This window comes from Mirounga leonina, unplaced genomic scaffold (genome assembly GCF_011800145.1).
Source record: "Mirounga leonina isolate KUSES-001 unplaced genomic scaffold, KU_Mleo_1.0 Mir_115, whole genome shotgun sequence".
Taxonomy (NCBI): Eukaryota; Metazoa; Chordata; class Mammalia; order Carnivora; family Phocidae; genus Mirounga; species Mirounga leonina.
In genome coordinates this window covers 1,871,067-1,887,097 of record NW_023270268.1, presented here as the reverse complement: position 1 = coordinate 1,887,097, position 16,031 = coordinate 1,871,067, and the positions used below count along the sequence as shown (strand labels likewise).

The window sequence follows — 16,031 nt, the reverse complement described above, 5'->3', positions numbered from 1 at the left end:
ATGTTTTTGTTTGTGTTCTTATCAGACCCTGTTACAGACTGGATATTTGTGTTCCTTCAAAATGCTTACATTGACCAAACTCACCCCCCCGGCATGACAGCGTGAGAAGGTGGGACCCCTGAGAGATGACCAGGAAGGCAAGATCACAAGGGCCTCTGCTCCACCACGGGAGGACCCGGGTGGCACCTGCAACCCAGAGGGCCCTCGCCGGAACCACCCGGACCTCACACTTCCAGTTCCACAACTGCAAGAAACAAGTTTCTGTTGTCTCTAAGGCCCTGGTCTGGTGTTCCGTCATAGCAGCCAGAGCTGACCGAGACAGACCTGCTGTCGGCGTGGGCCCGAGTGTAAGGAGGAGAACCTTTCCCTCAGCAGTCTTGTGTAACTTTCCTTCCCAGCGAGAAACTTCTGATCTGACCTGCTCGGAATCAACTCTTCAGCAGAGCCCCAGGAAGGCAAGGCCCCCCCCAACCCCGGGGTACCATGTGGCACCTGCAGGACCCCTGTGACACCGTCCCCTGCCCCCACCCAGAGCCTGCAGGGTTCACAGATGCCAATCACAGCCAGAGAATAAAATAGAACAAGTCCACCATCCCCATTTCTAAAACCACAGTAAAGTTTTAGAAATTAAAAGCCTTTCCTTTAAGTTTAAAAACTTACCATAATAAATAAATAAGTAAGTAAACAGTGTGTATACTGTGAGGCAGAAAAAACAGGGCAGGAAACAGCTCTTGTTTGATACGGTGCGCACTGAAGACAAACGTTCTTTATAATAAATGCAATCTGAACACATCCAAGTCAAGTTTCACCTTAATAACTCACAGTCCTTCTCTATCCATGAACTCCACTCATGTTCTTTTTCTCTCTCAAAGAATGCAGCTTGAAAACGCCCCCTTTTCTACAATTTCTACGGCTGTGAATGTGTGAGGCATGAAGGGCTAAGAGCAAAAAGGCTGGCAAGCAAAGAAAAGACAGTTCTCCTCTGAAACTGAGGCGGCTAGCTCCCATGACCATACACCTCAGATATATATACAAAAGAGGATGTTGGCAAGTGAGAGGGACGGCAATGAAGGAGCACGGCATGGCCAGCCCCGGGTGAGCGACGGCACGAAGCGGTACCTGTCGGGGACGCTGCAGGTGCCCTGCTGTGGGGACGTGAAGGCGGGCGCTGTGGAAGGGCTGCTATTCACGTAGGCTGTGGGGGTATCGGGCCATGGAGAACACTAAGGATAGAAACAAAAATAAATTAACGGGAGGCTTTTAGAAGTGTATGGAAGAAATATTTTTGTAAGTCACTCTCTAGTCTGGCCAAATGCGAAGTTATAAAACACAAGACACCTGACACTCATCAAGCAACCTCACAGAAACGTATCAAATTTACTTCTGTGTGGCTTTCCCTGCCACCTGCATCTATACACGGATTCATCTCAGGGAAGACCTGAGTGATGAGAGCAGCAAAATGTATGCAGGCATTTTTAACATATACTTCTCCAAGAACTTCCACTTCCCTGTTTATCAGCTCTGCAGCAGGTACCTATCAAGGTTTAGAACAGCAGAGGCAAGAATGGATTCACAAGCGACATCTGACACCTACAGTGACAGGGGCTCTGTCCCCCTAGCGCTCCTCTGCCCTCTTGCCCAAGGAGCAGCCTGGCCAGTACCCACTTGCTTCCTTGATTCCTCTAAAATTAATAATCCCCAAGCAAGGTGAAGCAGGCCTAGCATCAACACACATCAACAGGTACCGTGCTGCCCATGTCTCTCTACCATGTCTCTCTACCATGTCTCTCTACACATGTTTAGTATTTATAGTTTCTGGAAGGGGCATGGTGATCTAGGGCATTTTTCCAACCCGGGTCCCATTCTGACCAAAGATAGAGCAAAGATACAAAGAGATGCACTGACTATTACAATCAGGAGAGGTGAAAAAGCTGAAGTCAAAAGCATGCTGAGCAGGCTGAGCAGGCCAGGGCAGCCAAGTACAAGTCTTTAAACCTGAGCTACGTATGGAGCAAGTCCATCTCACTCCCTGATATTCCATCTAGAATGAGTCCATGTCAGGACGTCCTCGGTTCCAAGGCCCCCTTCAGAATCATTATTCTCCCATTTTACACAAAAAGTCATTATACCTCACCATGGACGGGGGATAGAAGACCCTCCCCCAAACCAAGCAAAAGACCATTCAAAGATATTAGGATAAATAAAAAAGTATATGACTCTTGGGGCCCCTGGGTGGCTCAGTCGTTAAGCGTCTGTCTTCGGCTCAGGTCATGATCCCAGGGTCCTGGGATCGAGCCCCGTGTCCAACTCTTGCTCAGCAGGGAGCCTGCTTCTCCCTCTGTCTGCCACTCCCCCTGCTTGTGCTCTCTCTCTCCTCTGACAAATAAATAAAATCTTAAAAAAAAAAAAAGTACATGACTCTAAAACAATTCTTCTGGTGGCACCTGGGTGGCTCAGTCAGTTAAGTGTCTACCTTTGGCTCAAGTGATGATCCCAGGAGCCTAGGATCGAGCCCCACATGGGGCTCTCTGCTCAGCGGGGGGCCCACTACTTCTCCCTCTCCCTGCCGCTCCCCCTGCTTGTGCGCACACTCTGTCAAACAAATAAATAAAATCTTTAATAATAAATTTAAAAATTTTTAAAAATAAAACAATTCTTCTGTATGTCAGGCAGTTTTCAATTCCTTGCCTTCAGAAACTTCAGGAGACCTGGTGTCAACTGACACGTACTGAAATAATCTACCTGTTCATACAAAAATAGGTCACTGGGCTTTTGTGCAGATAACTCAAAAGGAATTTCAAGACCTGAATGACACTGCTCAAAGAAAAATAAGCACATCTAAACGAAGTTTCTCTTATCTATAAAAAAAAATCTAGAATTTGGTTGCATTCTACCCTGTCTCATTCTTCATGATATATTTCCAATAACATTTCTATGTTTACAATTAACTATTCATCAAAATGTATATGATTTGTTGTTTTGATAAATTGGTACTAATCATTAAGTAGTTTTCAATTTCTCGGGGTGCCTGGCTGGCTCAGTCAGTAGAACATGTGACTCTTGATCTCGGGGTCATGAGTTCAAGCCCCACAACGGTCACAGAGTTCTCAACTGACTTACAAGCCTTATGGTCAGAGGAAATTTTAAATCTCAGTTTCTGTAAGTATGTCATAAAGAAGTAATTAGGGTGATCATTTAAAGATTTTCAGGCAGGGGCACCTAAGTGGTTCAGTCAGTTGTGCATCTGACTCCTGGTTTCAGCTCAGGTCATGATCTCAGTGTCGTGAGACTGAGCCCCATGTCAGGGTCTGAGCTCAGCGGGGAGTCTGCTTCTCTCCCTCTCCCTCTCTCTCCCTCTGCCCCCTTACCCTGCTCTCCCGTGTGTGCGCGCTCTCTCTCTCTCAAATAAATCAAAATTCAAAAAAAAGATTTTCAGGCATAAAAGTACGTCATACTGGGATTAAATTATTTATGGGGAGTGGAGGAGAAAACAGATCAAGAAGGAAGAGTGGGATAAAATTTCAGACTTAAGAGCTTCATCATGAACTTTTGAAATGAAAGATACTGGGTGTCAAATTGCTATGAATACACTTCCAAAAGTAGTGTAATAGCTTTCTCTTAAATTATAACACAAATATTTATGGTGCCAGAAAATTGTCTTCTTTGCAACTTATGATGAAAACTTTCCTGTTAACCTGAACATGTGCAAGGGAGTATATACTTTCTCAAAATTCTTTTGCATGATGATGATGAAATTTATAATGAAAACTTTCCTGTTAACCTGAAAACGTGCAAGGGAGTATATACTTTTTCAAAATTCTTTTGCATGTAGAAGGAGGTAAGAGACTGTGAAGCACTGAGGGCAGAAACTAGTCTCCCCAACGGTTATAGGTGCTTACAACATATCTGACACCCATCAGAAGTATGGACAGAAGGAAAATAAAATAGAAATCCCAGGCTCTTAACATTCTTTACAACCACTCATTATGTATCCCCTCAAAAACTGGAAAAGTGACTACTACAGACTTACTGTTTCAATTACTACCAAGTTTCAAAAAAGCAATCGAATCTAGCTGGACAGCACCGCTGAACTCACTGCATGCACACCAATTTCACTCTAAACACCCTTTTACACACAACAGTGCCCCCTCCTTTTAAACTAGGGCCTCGTTTCTCTCATCTTACAAAGTAGTACCTCTGCTGCTCGTGCAGTCTGAGGAACCCGACTGGCAGATCTAATAACTTCTGGCTGTCACATGCTCATGATCAGCTCCACTATGTGGAAGATGATTTTCCTGCTACACCATCCTCCCCAGATACAAAATACTACGATAGAGCCTAACATGCACATCTAAGTAAGGTGAACCTTTTAGTATCAAGCCTCCCCACACCTGCTGTTCATCACTGCCCACTGTCTGAGGACGTGAAGCCATCAACAGCTTCAAGTTAGCACAGTAAGATGGTGGGGACACCAAATGTGCAGAACCTCCATAAACACAACTATTTCATTTTTACATACCTCAATTCCTTTAACAGGAGAAAAGCAGGATTGCTAATTAATAGCTGACATCTAAAACTTGCCCAATAAATAGGAAGCCAGACTCACTGAACACCAGGAAACCAGTGTTTGGAGAAAACTGTCCTGTTGGGAGGCCTCGGCTTTTCGGGAATAATGGGTGGCAGGGTCTCAAATGGCCAGGCTGCTTGCCACACTGCAGCCCGCCTGCACATGTCTTACGGGCTCCTCTCCCAGTCTCAAGCTAGGAGGGCAAGGGCACACGGAGGAAGACTTGCACGATGTTTCTTCTACCTTGTCCTGCCTCCCTGTCTGGAAAGGTAAACAGTGCTGGACTGCCTCTGGTCCTGAGCAGAGTCTGTAATTCATGATGCCTCCAGCACTACCTGGCTTGGATTTGCGTGGGCACAGTTTTGGTGTACCGTGAACAAAGCCCCGCCCCCAGCAGCCTGGAAAATGCTGACCCACCTTAGACTGTAGATATTGGCAGTCCCGATGTGAGCCAGTAAAATACAGCTCAGAGACCAAGACCCCCAGATGCATTAAAGGGTTTGCTGGGTGGCAGCTCTTCAGAACCAACAGTAGGGCCTCTGTTCAGTGTGGGACCGGTTCACACAACACCTTTTAACAGGTGAGCCTGACCTCCCTTCCTAATGAAAGCCAACTGTCACTATCCAACAACTATGAGAAATGCTGGCCTTTCTTTGTAGGCACTTGCAGAAATATAGGAAATGCTGCGGACTTTTTTTAAGGGATTAATCTGTACCTTGCTTTTTTAAACAGGTTTCAAAGAGTAGCTCTAACCACCCCCTTGAAGTAGCTTAACCCAACCAAACACAGCCCAGGGCAGCAAGAAACACACTCTAGGAAGATGTGAAATCCCAGGCCAGTGAACTGCTGACGTTTTGCATACTTTAGACTTGAGTTAAGAATTATTAATAATTTACCAACAATTCTACCATCTCCAGATTAGCTCTGGGCTATAACAGATTTCTTTAATTTATGAATTATCAGAACTCATTCCTTTTAACTAAATAGTTTCCAACAAGAAGGGAAAAGTGACTTGAGTTACAGGATCTCCCCAGAAAAGTTTACGGAGAACTATTTGTGAGTCTTCAGCTGGGAAATGAGATAGAGGATTAAAAACATAAAACTGGAGGGGGGCATTCCAGGGAAGGAGCATACAGTTGTTCCATACAACCTCTGACCCAAATCCAAAAAGCCCAGTTAAAGAAAATGCATCATGTGTGCTCCCCATCCATCCAGACGACTACATTTTCAGGGTTATTGCATAAAGAAGCACTAAAATATCGTCACGCAATGCTTTAATTTGGAAATGAGGTTCTTGTGATAGTGCCTGTGACTTTCATAGCACAGAGAATTATATACATGTGTGAGCGTGAAAATCCCATGTTTGGCACCTTGACAGTACAAACACTGCAATGAGATGGAGAGAGTAGTGACTGATACATATGATGACAGTTACTTTTAAAAATTAGAGAATGCTCTGTGTTTACATTAATAACTGCGGGTACATGGTGATCTAAGTTTAAAGAACAGGATGAACCTTTGTGGACCGTTCGATAAAGAACTGGGTCATAAAATAAGGATCTGCTGCACTGAAGCTGACAAAGCCAAACCCCTTGACTGCATGTTGGGTCCGAGGGTAGCAAGGTGCGCTATTCTGGCCTGAAGCAGAAGATCACGATGCAGGAGCCAAGAGGAAACACCGATGCAAAGATTTCTTTTTACCAGTGCCGCCAAATGGGCTTTTAAAAGCACAGACGCACATTCTTATACTACATGCAGGGAAATGTGACACAAAGTATTGCATGTTAATGTCAAGCTTGCTGCCATCATTTCTCTAAAAATCCATGAAAGTTTCTTAACAGTTATAAAACATGAGAAAGCAAAACCTTTTTTAATTACACAAAAATGATAACTATTTTACTAAAGAAAGTATTTTCAATTAATTTCAGTGCTCTTGAAGGAAGTGTGTGTGCAGAGGAGAGAGAGGGAGGGAGGGAGGAGGGGGAGGAGACAGGGAGGGAACACATTTCTGAGTGTCGTTTTTCCCTCCAAAACCACCCAATATGGTTAACTTTGTTTTAAAGTGTTAGATTTAGGAAATTTTCCTCAGTGAGGAACAAACAGAAAGCAGGAAGTCTAAACAAAAGCAAATTAAATCAAGACAAGGACATCAAAAACAAATTTGGCTTTACTTTTCGGCGGAAGTTGATCCTATATCTAACACTGCACAAGGTTTCTTGCACAATGAAAAGAGAAGCAGAAGTCCCTTACACTGCCTCGCTTTGCCAGAGAATCACCGTAGTCTGCTGGCAAAGTCCGCTTGCTGGACTTTTTCTGCTCATGTTCAACTGCATCTTCAATTATAGGCTCAAGCCTCATCTGGACAAACACCAAAGATTGGGATCAATGTCTTTTCATTATACAAAGAAAGATCTAATACCCTGTTTTATGTCTCTGCAGTCCAATTAAACAAATGTATGACTAGCAGGATTCAAAGTTAAAGAAAATGCAAAACCCCAGCAGTGACAAAAATCAGACATTCTAGGCCCCGACTTAATTTCTTGACAACTTCAAGGTTTGTAAGGTCTGTTTCCGAGACCAGATTGGGATTTCAGCATCTTCATTCAAGACCCCACCCAGGAAACTAATCTATTAAAATCCCCAAATTTAAATAAAATCTATCCCCCGCAAATTTCACAAAGAATATTATGTCAATCTTCCCCAACCCCTTTGTAGCAAAACCCCTCCTAGAGAGAGTGCTAATACGCAAACAGCTGCTTCGCCTCAGAAACCGAAACGCTACTGTGCATTACCTCGGTGAGGATAGTGGTGTCGTAGGATGGCTGGTACTTTTCTTTCTCGTGAGCCGTTCTCTTCTCCATCTTCTCTCGGTCCGTTTTTTGTTTCCTGTCTGCACCTTTAGGCTTAAAAACAAAATAGATGATCTCATCCATCAGGTTGAAGATGGACAATTTACAAGCAAAACTGGGCCTTAGTTACTAAAAGCCTCGTTTCTATCGCTTACCTTAAACACTTTGATTTGGCAGCTAGCCGAGTGGAGATGATCCGTGTACTCTCCGTTCTCATTCTGCTTAAAGGTGTCAACCTGAATCCTAAAAGGCACCCCCTTCTCACCTCCATGCTTCCGGGGAGTAAACTCCGTGCTGATGCAGTGCACCTGGAAAAGAACTCAAGCTGAAAGGGACTCAAAGTACCGCCCACTGAGTCTCCTTCAATTTGGCTCCTTCTCAGGTGTTCTGCCACAGCCATAAATTCAGGATCCTTCCAAACGAACTCCTGCATATTAGCCAGACAGCTGTCATGAATTCCTCTGCGTGGCTTTCCTTTCATAAATCCAACTGGGCCTTTCTGAACTTTCTGGCAATGAGCTCTTCCCCAGTCCAATGCTTCTCCTCTCACACAGGACTTGTTCGGGTCACGTGGACGTCTCCTACCTCCACACTCTGGACCAAATGATGCTCTCAGCCCCAGCGTCCTTGGCCTTGCACGTGGCTCAGTGCACAGCAACCGACCCCTAACTGCCGAGAGCTTCTGTCGCCTGCCCTCTTCTGTCACCACCTGGACTCTAGCCAGCCCATCAGGCTCCTGCTGTGCCTACACACACTTATGAGACTACCTAGGGGCCTGGAGGCATGGCCACGACTCACCGTGCCCATATCAATCTGAACTCTGCTGTCAACCTTCAAAGTTCACCGAGGACAACGCTCATCTCCCACCACTTCCGCCCCTCTCCTGGCACCAGCACAACGTCAGCTAACATGAACCGTGTCCCTAGTGACTATTCGTTAGCAGGAGACAGTATTTGGTAAACCACAAAAAACACAAAATAGTAAAGATTCTTAAAAAATAAATACATAAGTAAACAAATATTCTTTACAGTTCATACAAATCAGAGACTACTTAGGTTGATCAGCAATTAAGCAATCTCCCTTTCCACATAAACATTACTTACTCAGTTTTAATTCCACCACTTACAAATATACATTAATATACTGAATATACATTAATACTTCTAAAAAAAACTCTTAGAGATACAAACTGAGGATTTATGGGTGAAGTGAGATGCCTGGGAGTTGCTTTAAAGTATTCCATCAATAACGAAAACAGAGGAAACTACTAAATAACTGTTGAAGCCAGGTGATGGGTACATGGAAGATTCATCATTATTATTCTCTTTCTTTTGTGGGGTTTGAAATTTTCAGTATTAGAAATGTCTTTAAATTATGCTAGAGAGAAAATCTTAAAACTGTACTTTTTTTCAATCCCACCCTTTTATTCTACTTTATTTTTTTAAGTAAACTCTACGCCCAATGTGGAGCTTGAACTTACGACCCCGAGACCAAGATTCATATGTTCTACTGACTAAGCCAGCCAGGCGCCCCAATCCTACCCTTTTAAACAGCTTTTATTCAAGAGAAATGCATCTTATGAAAAACAGAAGTTTTGATTACTGTCACTAACCATGTTAAAAGTTAACGTCTGTATAATGCTTTACATATCCGATTGTCTTTGTATATGTTAGCCTATAAATGACAGATTTAGTAAATTAACTCCAATTTAACAGTATATATGTAATTAAAATATATATAAAATAGAAGACATTACAAGATAGCTTACAAATAAGCATTTAAAGAAGGTATAACATCATGGGACGCCTGGGTGGCTCAGTCGGTTAAGCATCTGCCTTCAGCTCAGGTCATGATCCCGGGGTCCTGGGATCGAGTCCCGCATCGGGCTCCCTGCTCCACGGGGAGCCTGCTTCTCCCTCTGCCTCTCTCTCTCTCATGAATAAATAAATAAAATCTTTAGAAAAAAAAAAAAAGGTAACATCATGTGTCAAGAATTTAATCTCATCCATGGCCTTTTAAATGACTAGGCAAGTATACTAATAATGCAAAAACTCCAAACCTGAATGAAAGCAGATGTGCGCTTTGCAGGGTCCCACAGAAATTCAACCGCATTTAACTGGCTTGGATTTGTCCTTGTGTCAATTATTCCCACAGACATTGGAATATCTGTATTTTAAAAAGAGTTACATAGAAACTCATCCACTACAAATAATTAAAAAGCTTACAACTTACTATAATTATGTTCACATGCAATTATTTCACCTCCATGCAGAACCTTTTCCGTCAGCGTTTTCCCGGTCAGCGATGCTAACATCGAAACCCACCCAATGCGATCAGACTTTCTCCCACCATGGTTTCTATTTCATTTTATTCAACATACAATGGATGGTGCCAACTGAGAATTAAATAAATTATTTCAAAACTCCAAATTCCTGGCTCAGGTTCTTTTAGAGCTAAAAAACCACTTCATTTCTAAACTATAGAACAACTCAAGGCACACCGGATCTGCTAACACCAAAACTCTCTCCATACAATTATACACGGTGCCTTCCCTACCCACCACGCACAGCTAAACAACTGCCTGAATCTCTCCAGAGTCTTCTGACAGCCACTTGTACCTAAATCGAGAAGTCTGTCTCCTGGACGATTCCACTTCCAGCCTTCAAGTTGCTGATGCTCTGTATATTGTAGCCGTCTGTCATGGAATACAACTCTTATGATGCTCTACGGAACAAGTGGGGAAAATGAGTACTTTTAAACTGGTCCAGCTAAAATGCAGAAGCATTTTCACTTCTTACTCATTAATCCATAATAGAAGAGCATACCAAAAAAAATTCTGCTCTACACATTTTCTAAGTGAACTGCTTTGTTCTTGGAGTATCTGAATAACTCAAATAAAAGGCACAAATAAAATGATTACTTAGGTAAAATTTTTATTTACAATCTGATATTGCAATTCAAAATTAAGGTACACGCCCATAAAATCAGTGAGCAAGAATTCTATTTCTATGAAGAAAACATCGGATGCAGACAGGAATTACTAAAGTCAAAGAGTAGTATAAACAGAAACAGAGAAACCCAGGTACAATGGTAAAACTGTTCATTTAAAATAAGTTAATAAATGAACTTCTTTAAAGATCATCAAGGATGAATACTAATATACAGAAATGCTGAATCATTATATTGTATACCTGAAACTAATATAACACTGCATGTTAATTATACTTCAATGAAATTAAAAAATAAAGAGATAGTCAAGGAATAGGTGGGGGGATCTGCAAAATAAGATCCAGCAAAAACAAAAACAAAAACAAAAAAAACCACCACATATGCAAAAGTAATTCTCTACTATTTCATTTGTAAGAGGTTATCTGAGGTAAGCAAGGGGGGGAAAAAAAAAAACACCAACCCACAGGTAAACTTGATCCAAACACTATGGTTCCTAGGTAAGACTTTACTCCACAAACTCTGGGCCAGTTCTCTGCTCTCCACCCATCCCTCCTTTGCCTCCCACAGGTTTGGAGTGCCAAGTATTGTTTCATTCCAAGAACAGGAAAACAGGTCATCCAAATGCCTTCAGATACCACATTTGCACGAATTCGTGTTTGTGACACATTTTTGATAACTTTCCCATAATGCAATAAGATATTCATATTTCCAGTAGATGCTCTGGTATAAATAGGAAATAATTTGTTACCAATACATATGAATATTACTTTAGTGCCCCTGTCTTCCCTACCCACCAGGTACTGCCCATAGCAGATAAATTTTGAAGCAAACTATTTAAAAGTAGCCATATTTATTTTTTAAAGATTTTATTTATTTATTTGAGAGAGAGAGAGCGAGAGAGAGCAGAGCAGGGAGAAGCAGGCTCCCTGCAAGCAGGGAGCCCAATGTGGGGCTCGATCCCTGGACCCCGGAATTATGACCTGAGCTGAAGGCAGATGCCCAACCGATTGAGCCACCCAGGCGCCCCAAAGTAGCCATATTTTAATTTGAAACACAGCTGACCCTTGACAACATGGGGCTTAGTGGCGTTGAACCCCCCCAAAACTTAAGTACTTAATAGCCTACTGTTGACTAGACACTTTACAGATAACAACAGCCGAGGAACATATATTTTATATGTTATATATATTATATACTGCTTTCTTAAAGTAAGCTAGAGAAAAGGAAACAGTTACAAAGAAAATCGTAAGAGAAAATACATTTAGAGTACTGTACTGTATTTACTGAAAAAAATCTGCCTGTAAATGGACCCACATCGTTCTGTGTTGTTCAAGGGTCAACTGTCATTTACAAAGAGGCCAAGTCAGTCGTCAGGACCAAAGTAGAAATCTACAAAGGCATGGTCGCTGCTCTGATTCAAGCCCATCTGCCTTCCCCACCTGCACCCGCATGCACAGGGCCTGCCCAGGCGGTCCACTACACCCACTTCACGCCACCGCCTGCAGGCAGCAAAGCCTCACAGTGAAGGTACACGGGCTGGGGGCAGCCCCTGGGTCACTCACCAACACGCTGAACTCAGAATAAAGTGCAGCAGAGAAATGACATGATTTTGATTCTTCCGTATTTAACTGAATCCACAAATTCAGATGAAAATAGCATGAGAATGTAAGTACCAGATTTGAGAGCTTTACTAAACGCCATTCTAGGAGGTCAGACTAAGATAGTTCAGTAAGGAATATGAAAGGAGAACCATAGTTAAGAAGTGGCAATATATAAAAGAAAACTTAAATGAAATTGGAAGGGAAAAAGTCATGAACTCAGACACCCAGCAACAGATAAAGGGGCCCTGACAATACGACAAATAGAACAAGCACCTCATTGAGTACAGGAAGCACTTTCACCAAGTTCCAAAGCACCCCTGCCACCCCACCCTTTGTCCCCCAAGACTCCCCCACAGTAGCAGAGTCAAAGATCGTGGAGCCAGGTTTCAGACTTGGGGAGCTTCTAGGTAAGAAAGGACGTGATTTGGGGGAAATGCACTGTGTAGCCTGTGGCGGTGGCCGACTGTGGCTCTGCATCCAGGGCAGACTCTCGGGATCTAACCAGACATTTTCTGGCACAGCCACCACATATGAGACAAGTGGCTTATCAAGGGGAAATGAAACCGACTTAAGACCTTTTAAAAATTAACCTTTCCAATCCGGAAGCTAACTGTTTAGGGAAACTGATGCTTTCAAATTAAGTACCCTTGTCGAGGCAGAATATGCTGATTTAATGTCAACAAAACCTCTACTTTGCGCTTGTAGGGGGATGGTTTCTTTACTGTCAACAGTTCCCTATCTCATGATAAAGAGTTGTTTTTTGCCTTCATTTCTTAACTTCCGCTAATTGTGTATATTAAATGTTCTTACGTATTTTAATTTGGAACTAAATTCCAGTAAGCTGAATTTAAAACAGTCATGTAACAACATAACTAATCCTGCCATTCCAACTTAATCTGACAGATATTTTTAACTAGCTTACCAAAAGTATTTTAAACATTAAGTCTCCTCTATCAGACTGGTCCTTTCTAAATCTTACCACCTATTCACAGTCAATCTCCCTAGAAAGCCATTTATCTTCACTGATAAATAACAAACGGCTTCAAAAGTGACTTTCTCCAGTGCTTTGATGGAAACTTAATTTTGGCATTGGATCCACATGCCAAAGTGTGTTTTATTTTCCTCAGGATGCTGAATAGCTATGAATGACGAGCTTAGTTAAAATTACTGTTTAAAAGAGGAATTAAAATTATGAGTTAGTAAATTCTGTAGTCCAGCCAAAAAAAAATGGAAAAGGAAAAAGGAAAAAAAAAAACAAGCACAAGGGGGGAACAAATAAAACAAGACTGGCAAACTGCTGACAGTTGTGGCCACTGGTGGGAGAACTTATCCTGGGCACCCATGACACACATGTGAAATTCATCAGAAACCACCACATGATAAACACATGTGGATGCACCATACCATTCTACCTCTGGGTATGTTTGAATTTTACCAGATAAGTAGTTTTTTAGAGTATTCTAATATTTTTGGATCCAGTTTTAAGGCTCTCAATACAGGGCACATAATAATGCCTTACTCCATTTTACAGGCAAATCTACAATTTAAACAATTTTTCTACACTTCTACACTGATTTAAAAAAAAAAAAAAAAACAGCATCTCACAGCCACCAAATGTATATGTAACTTTCATAGGGACAAAAGAGTTCACCCACATCTTCCCTTAAAATACGTATCACTGGTTAGATTTTAACTGGGTGTGAGACAATTGGTAGATCTGCTGAAGGTGAGCCGGGGTGCCCAATGGCCTGACAATAAGCCAGCTTGGGACCAGGGCATTCTGAGAGAATCTTGGACATTCCTAAGCTTCCTACACACTGGAAAATGAGAGCTGTTAAGTCTGGCTCCTCCATTTGTCACTATTTGTCATAAAAGCCCAGCAGAGAACAGCCAATCCAAGTAAAGCTTGCTCACTCTGAACGCTGATGGCTTTTTTAAATGGTGAGCCCAATCAGTATGCGCTATGGTCAGAATGCCAAAAGGAGGGAATGAAAAAAATAAGACCATCTGACTTACCCTCCAGGGAAATGACCAAATCCACTAATAGGGCATAGACACGATAGACTCAGTACAAATGGCAAAAATAACCTCTCCCTCTGTTCCAGGTAAGATAGGAGCCCCGGGGGGCACCTGGGTGGCTCAGTTAGTTAAGCGTCTGCCTTCAGCTCAGGTCATGATCCCAGGGTCATGGGATCGAGCCCCACATCGGCCTCCCTGCTCCATGGGAAGCCTGCTTCTCCCTCTCCCACTCCCCCTGCTTGTGTTCCCTCTCTCGCTGTGTCTCTCTGTCAAATAAATAAAATCTTAAAACAAAAAAAAAGGAGCCCCAGGAGTCAGAAGTCTGGGAGTTCACTCCAAGTTGGCAAGACACTGATCGGCAGGGCGCAGACTCCCAACTTTCTCTCAACCTCCCAAAGGACTGGGGACTTCCTGCCCCCAAGAATGGGAGGAACATTAAAACATCCCAAAGACTCTCAAGGCCTCTGTGTGCTGGGCAACTGGCTTTCCCAGAGAAGCCAAATTTGTTAGCCTTAATATTAGTATCCATTCCCCCTGTGAAGGCTGTCTTTCCCCACACTCGCCCTCTAAAAAGGCAGATCCACAGAGGGGAGTCTTTCCAATGGAATGCCTCTCCATACTGAGGGCCCAGCAGTGCCCAGGCCCCTATATGCCTCTCTGTGGGAAGATGGAAGCATCAAGAGAACTCATGCCTGCTTCTCTCTTGCTAACAGTTAGATGAAGTTCTCCCTTCCTCCAATTAAGCTTCTTCCAGAAGTCTTGCCCTGTAATACTGTGGATTTATAATACACCGTGGTGTGTGACAGGTAGAGGCTAGAGGACCCACCCTGCATGACACTGGAGGGGACAGAGATGGTTCTGAAGATATATCCTAAGAGGGATGAGCTACACTTGGAATGACTGCCTTCATTCAGATACATCAACAGAGTGAACAGAGAGTTCAAATTTTACTTAGACAAATTTAAGAGGTGAAATAAAAGGGTTTTAAAGAGTTTCATATTAACACTTACATTTCCCCCCATATTATCTTTAACTTTTAAAGAAAAACTTAAAAGTCTTCATTGTGGTGGTAAATTTTTTCCCCATAGCCACAACTATGGTACCTTACTTTCCAAAGGGCTTTCACATTTATTTCACCCAATAACTGCTATCATTTCTGTTTTACAGATAAGTAAATAAAGTATAGCTCAAAAAGTTAGGAGTTTCAATATAGCCATTACTTCTTAAAGTGAAATCAAATGATTTTTAAATAACTCTTATGCAAAAAACCCCAAAACTTTTATAGCAAAACTGCTACTTTTTTCAATCATTGTAATATCTGTTAGCAAATAAGATGGCTCATCCTTACCTTTACCAATTTTCCAGTGATCTCAGGCATATCTCCCATTTTCCGGTTATCCAGCATCCGAATTTCGTAAGACTGACCTATTTTAAAGAAATTACTGAATGTAAAGAAACTGTGTATCACCAACAATCCATATAAAAAACATGACTCTGTTTAACATAAAAATTCAATGGTCTCTCAGGGCGCCTGGGTGGCTCGGTAGGTTGAGCAAAGGACTCTTGATCTCGGCTCAGGTCATGATCTTGGGGTCGTGGGATGGAGCCCTGCATCGGGCTCTATGCTCAGTGCTGGGTCTGCTTGGGATTCTCTTTCCTTCCTCCTGTACTCCTCCCCCTCTCAACTTGTGTGTGGGTGTGTGTGTACGCGCAGGAGCACATACGAGTTTGCTCTCTCTCTCTCTAGTAAGTAAATAAAATCTTTAAAAGAAAAAATTCAACTGTCTCTCAACTGGAGAAGCAAATTCAGGTTGATCTTTCTCTTCCCTGCAAACACCATCCTCTCCTTCTTGCACAATTACAGAAGACTGAAGAGTTTCTCTCCCAATTTATTTTCATTTGCTATAGTCCCACATACTAAATTTTTATTATGCATGTATGCATAATCCAAGACCAAATTTTTATCAGTTTTATTGAGATATAACTTACATACCATAAAATTCACCCTTTTATTTTTTTTTAAAGATTTTATTTATTGGGGTGCCT

The 16,031-nt window shown here is 42.3% G+C and overlaps 1 protein-coding gene across 6 annotated transcripts in view; it reads right to left on the bottom strand.

Moving 5' to 3' along the window:
• UBP1 (upstream binding protein 1) overlaps positions 1 to 16,031 on the bottom strand; it is a 54,329-nt gene that overhangs the window by 12,907 nt on the left and 25,391 nt on the right. For 4 of the 6 annotated variants that reach the window (XM_034991503.1, XM_034991535.1, XM_034991513.1 and 1 more), the window contains exons 3-9: positions 15,334 to 15,410; positions 10,035 to 10,140; positions 9,476 to 9,582; positions 7,572 to 7,724; positions 7,360 to 7,470; positions 6,818 to 6,925; positions 1,120 to 1,223 (exon numbers count right to left, since the gene is read on the bottom strand). In XM_034991503.1, the coding sequence (XP_034847394.1) occupies positions 1,120 to 1,223; positions 6,818 to 6,925; positions 7,360 to 7,470; positions 7,572 to 7,724; positions 9,476 to 9,582; positions 10,035 to 10,140; positions 15,334 to 15,410 (766 nt within the window). The remainder of the gene's footprint in view (positions 1 to 1,119; positions 1,224 to 6,817; positions 6,926 to 7,359; positions 7,471 to 7,571; positions 7,725 to 9,475; positions 9,583 to 10,034; positions 10,141 to 15,333; positions 15,411 to 16,031) is intronic. The other 2 variants (XM_034991523.1, XM_034991532.1) reach the window with 1 other exon arrangement.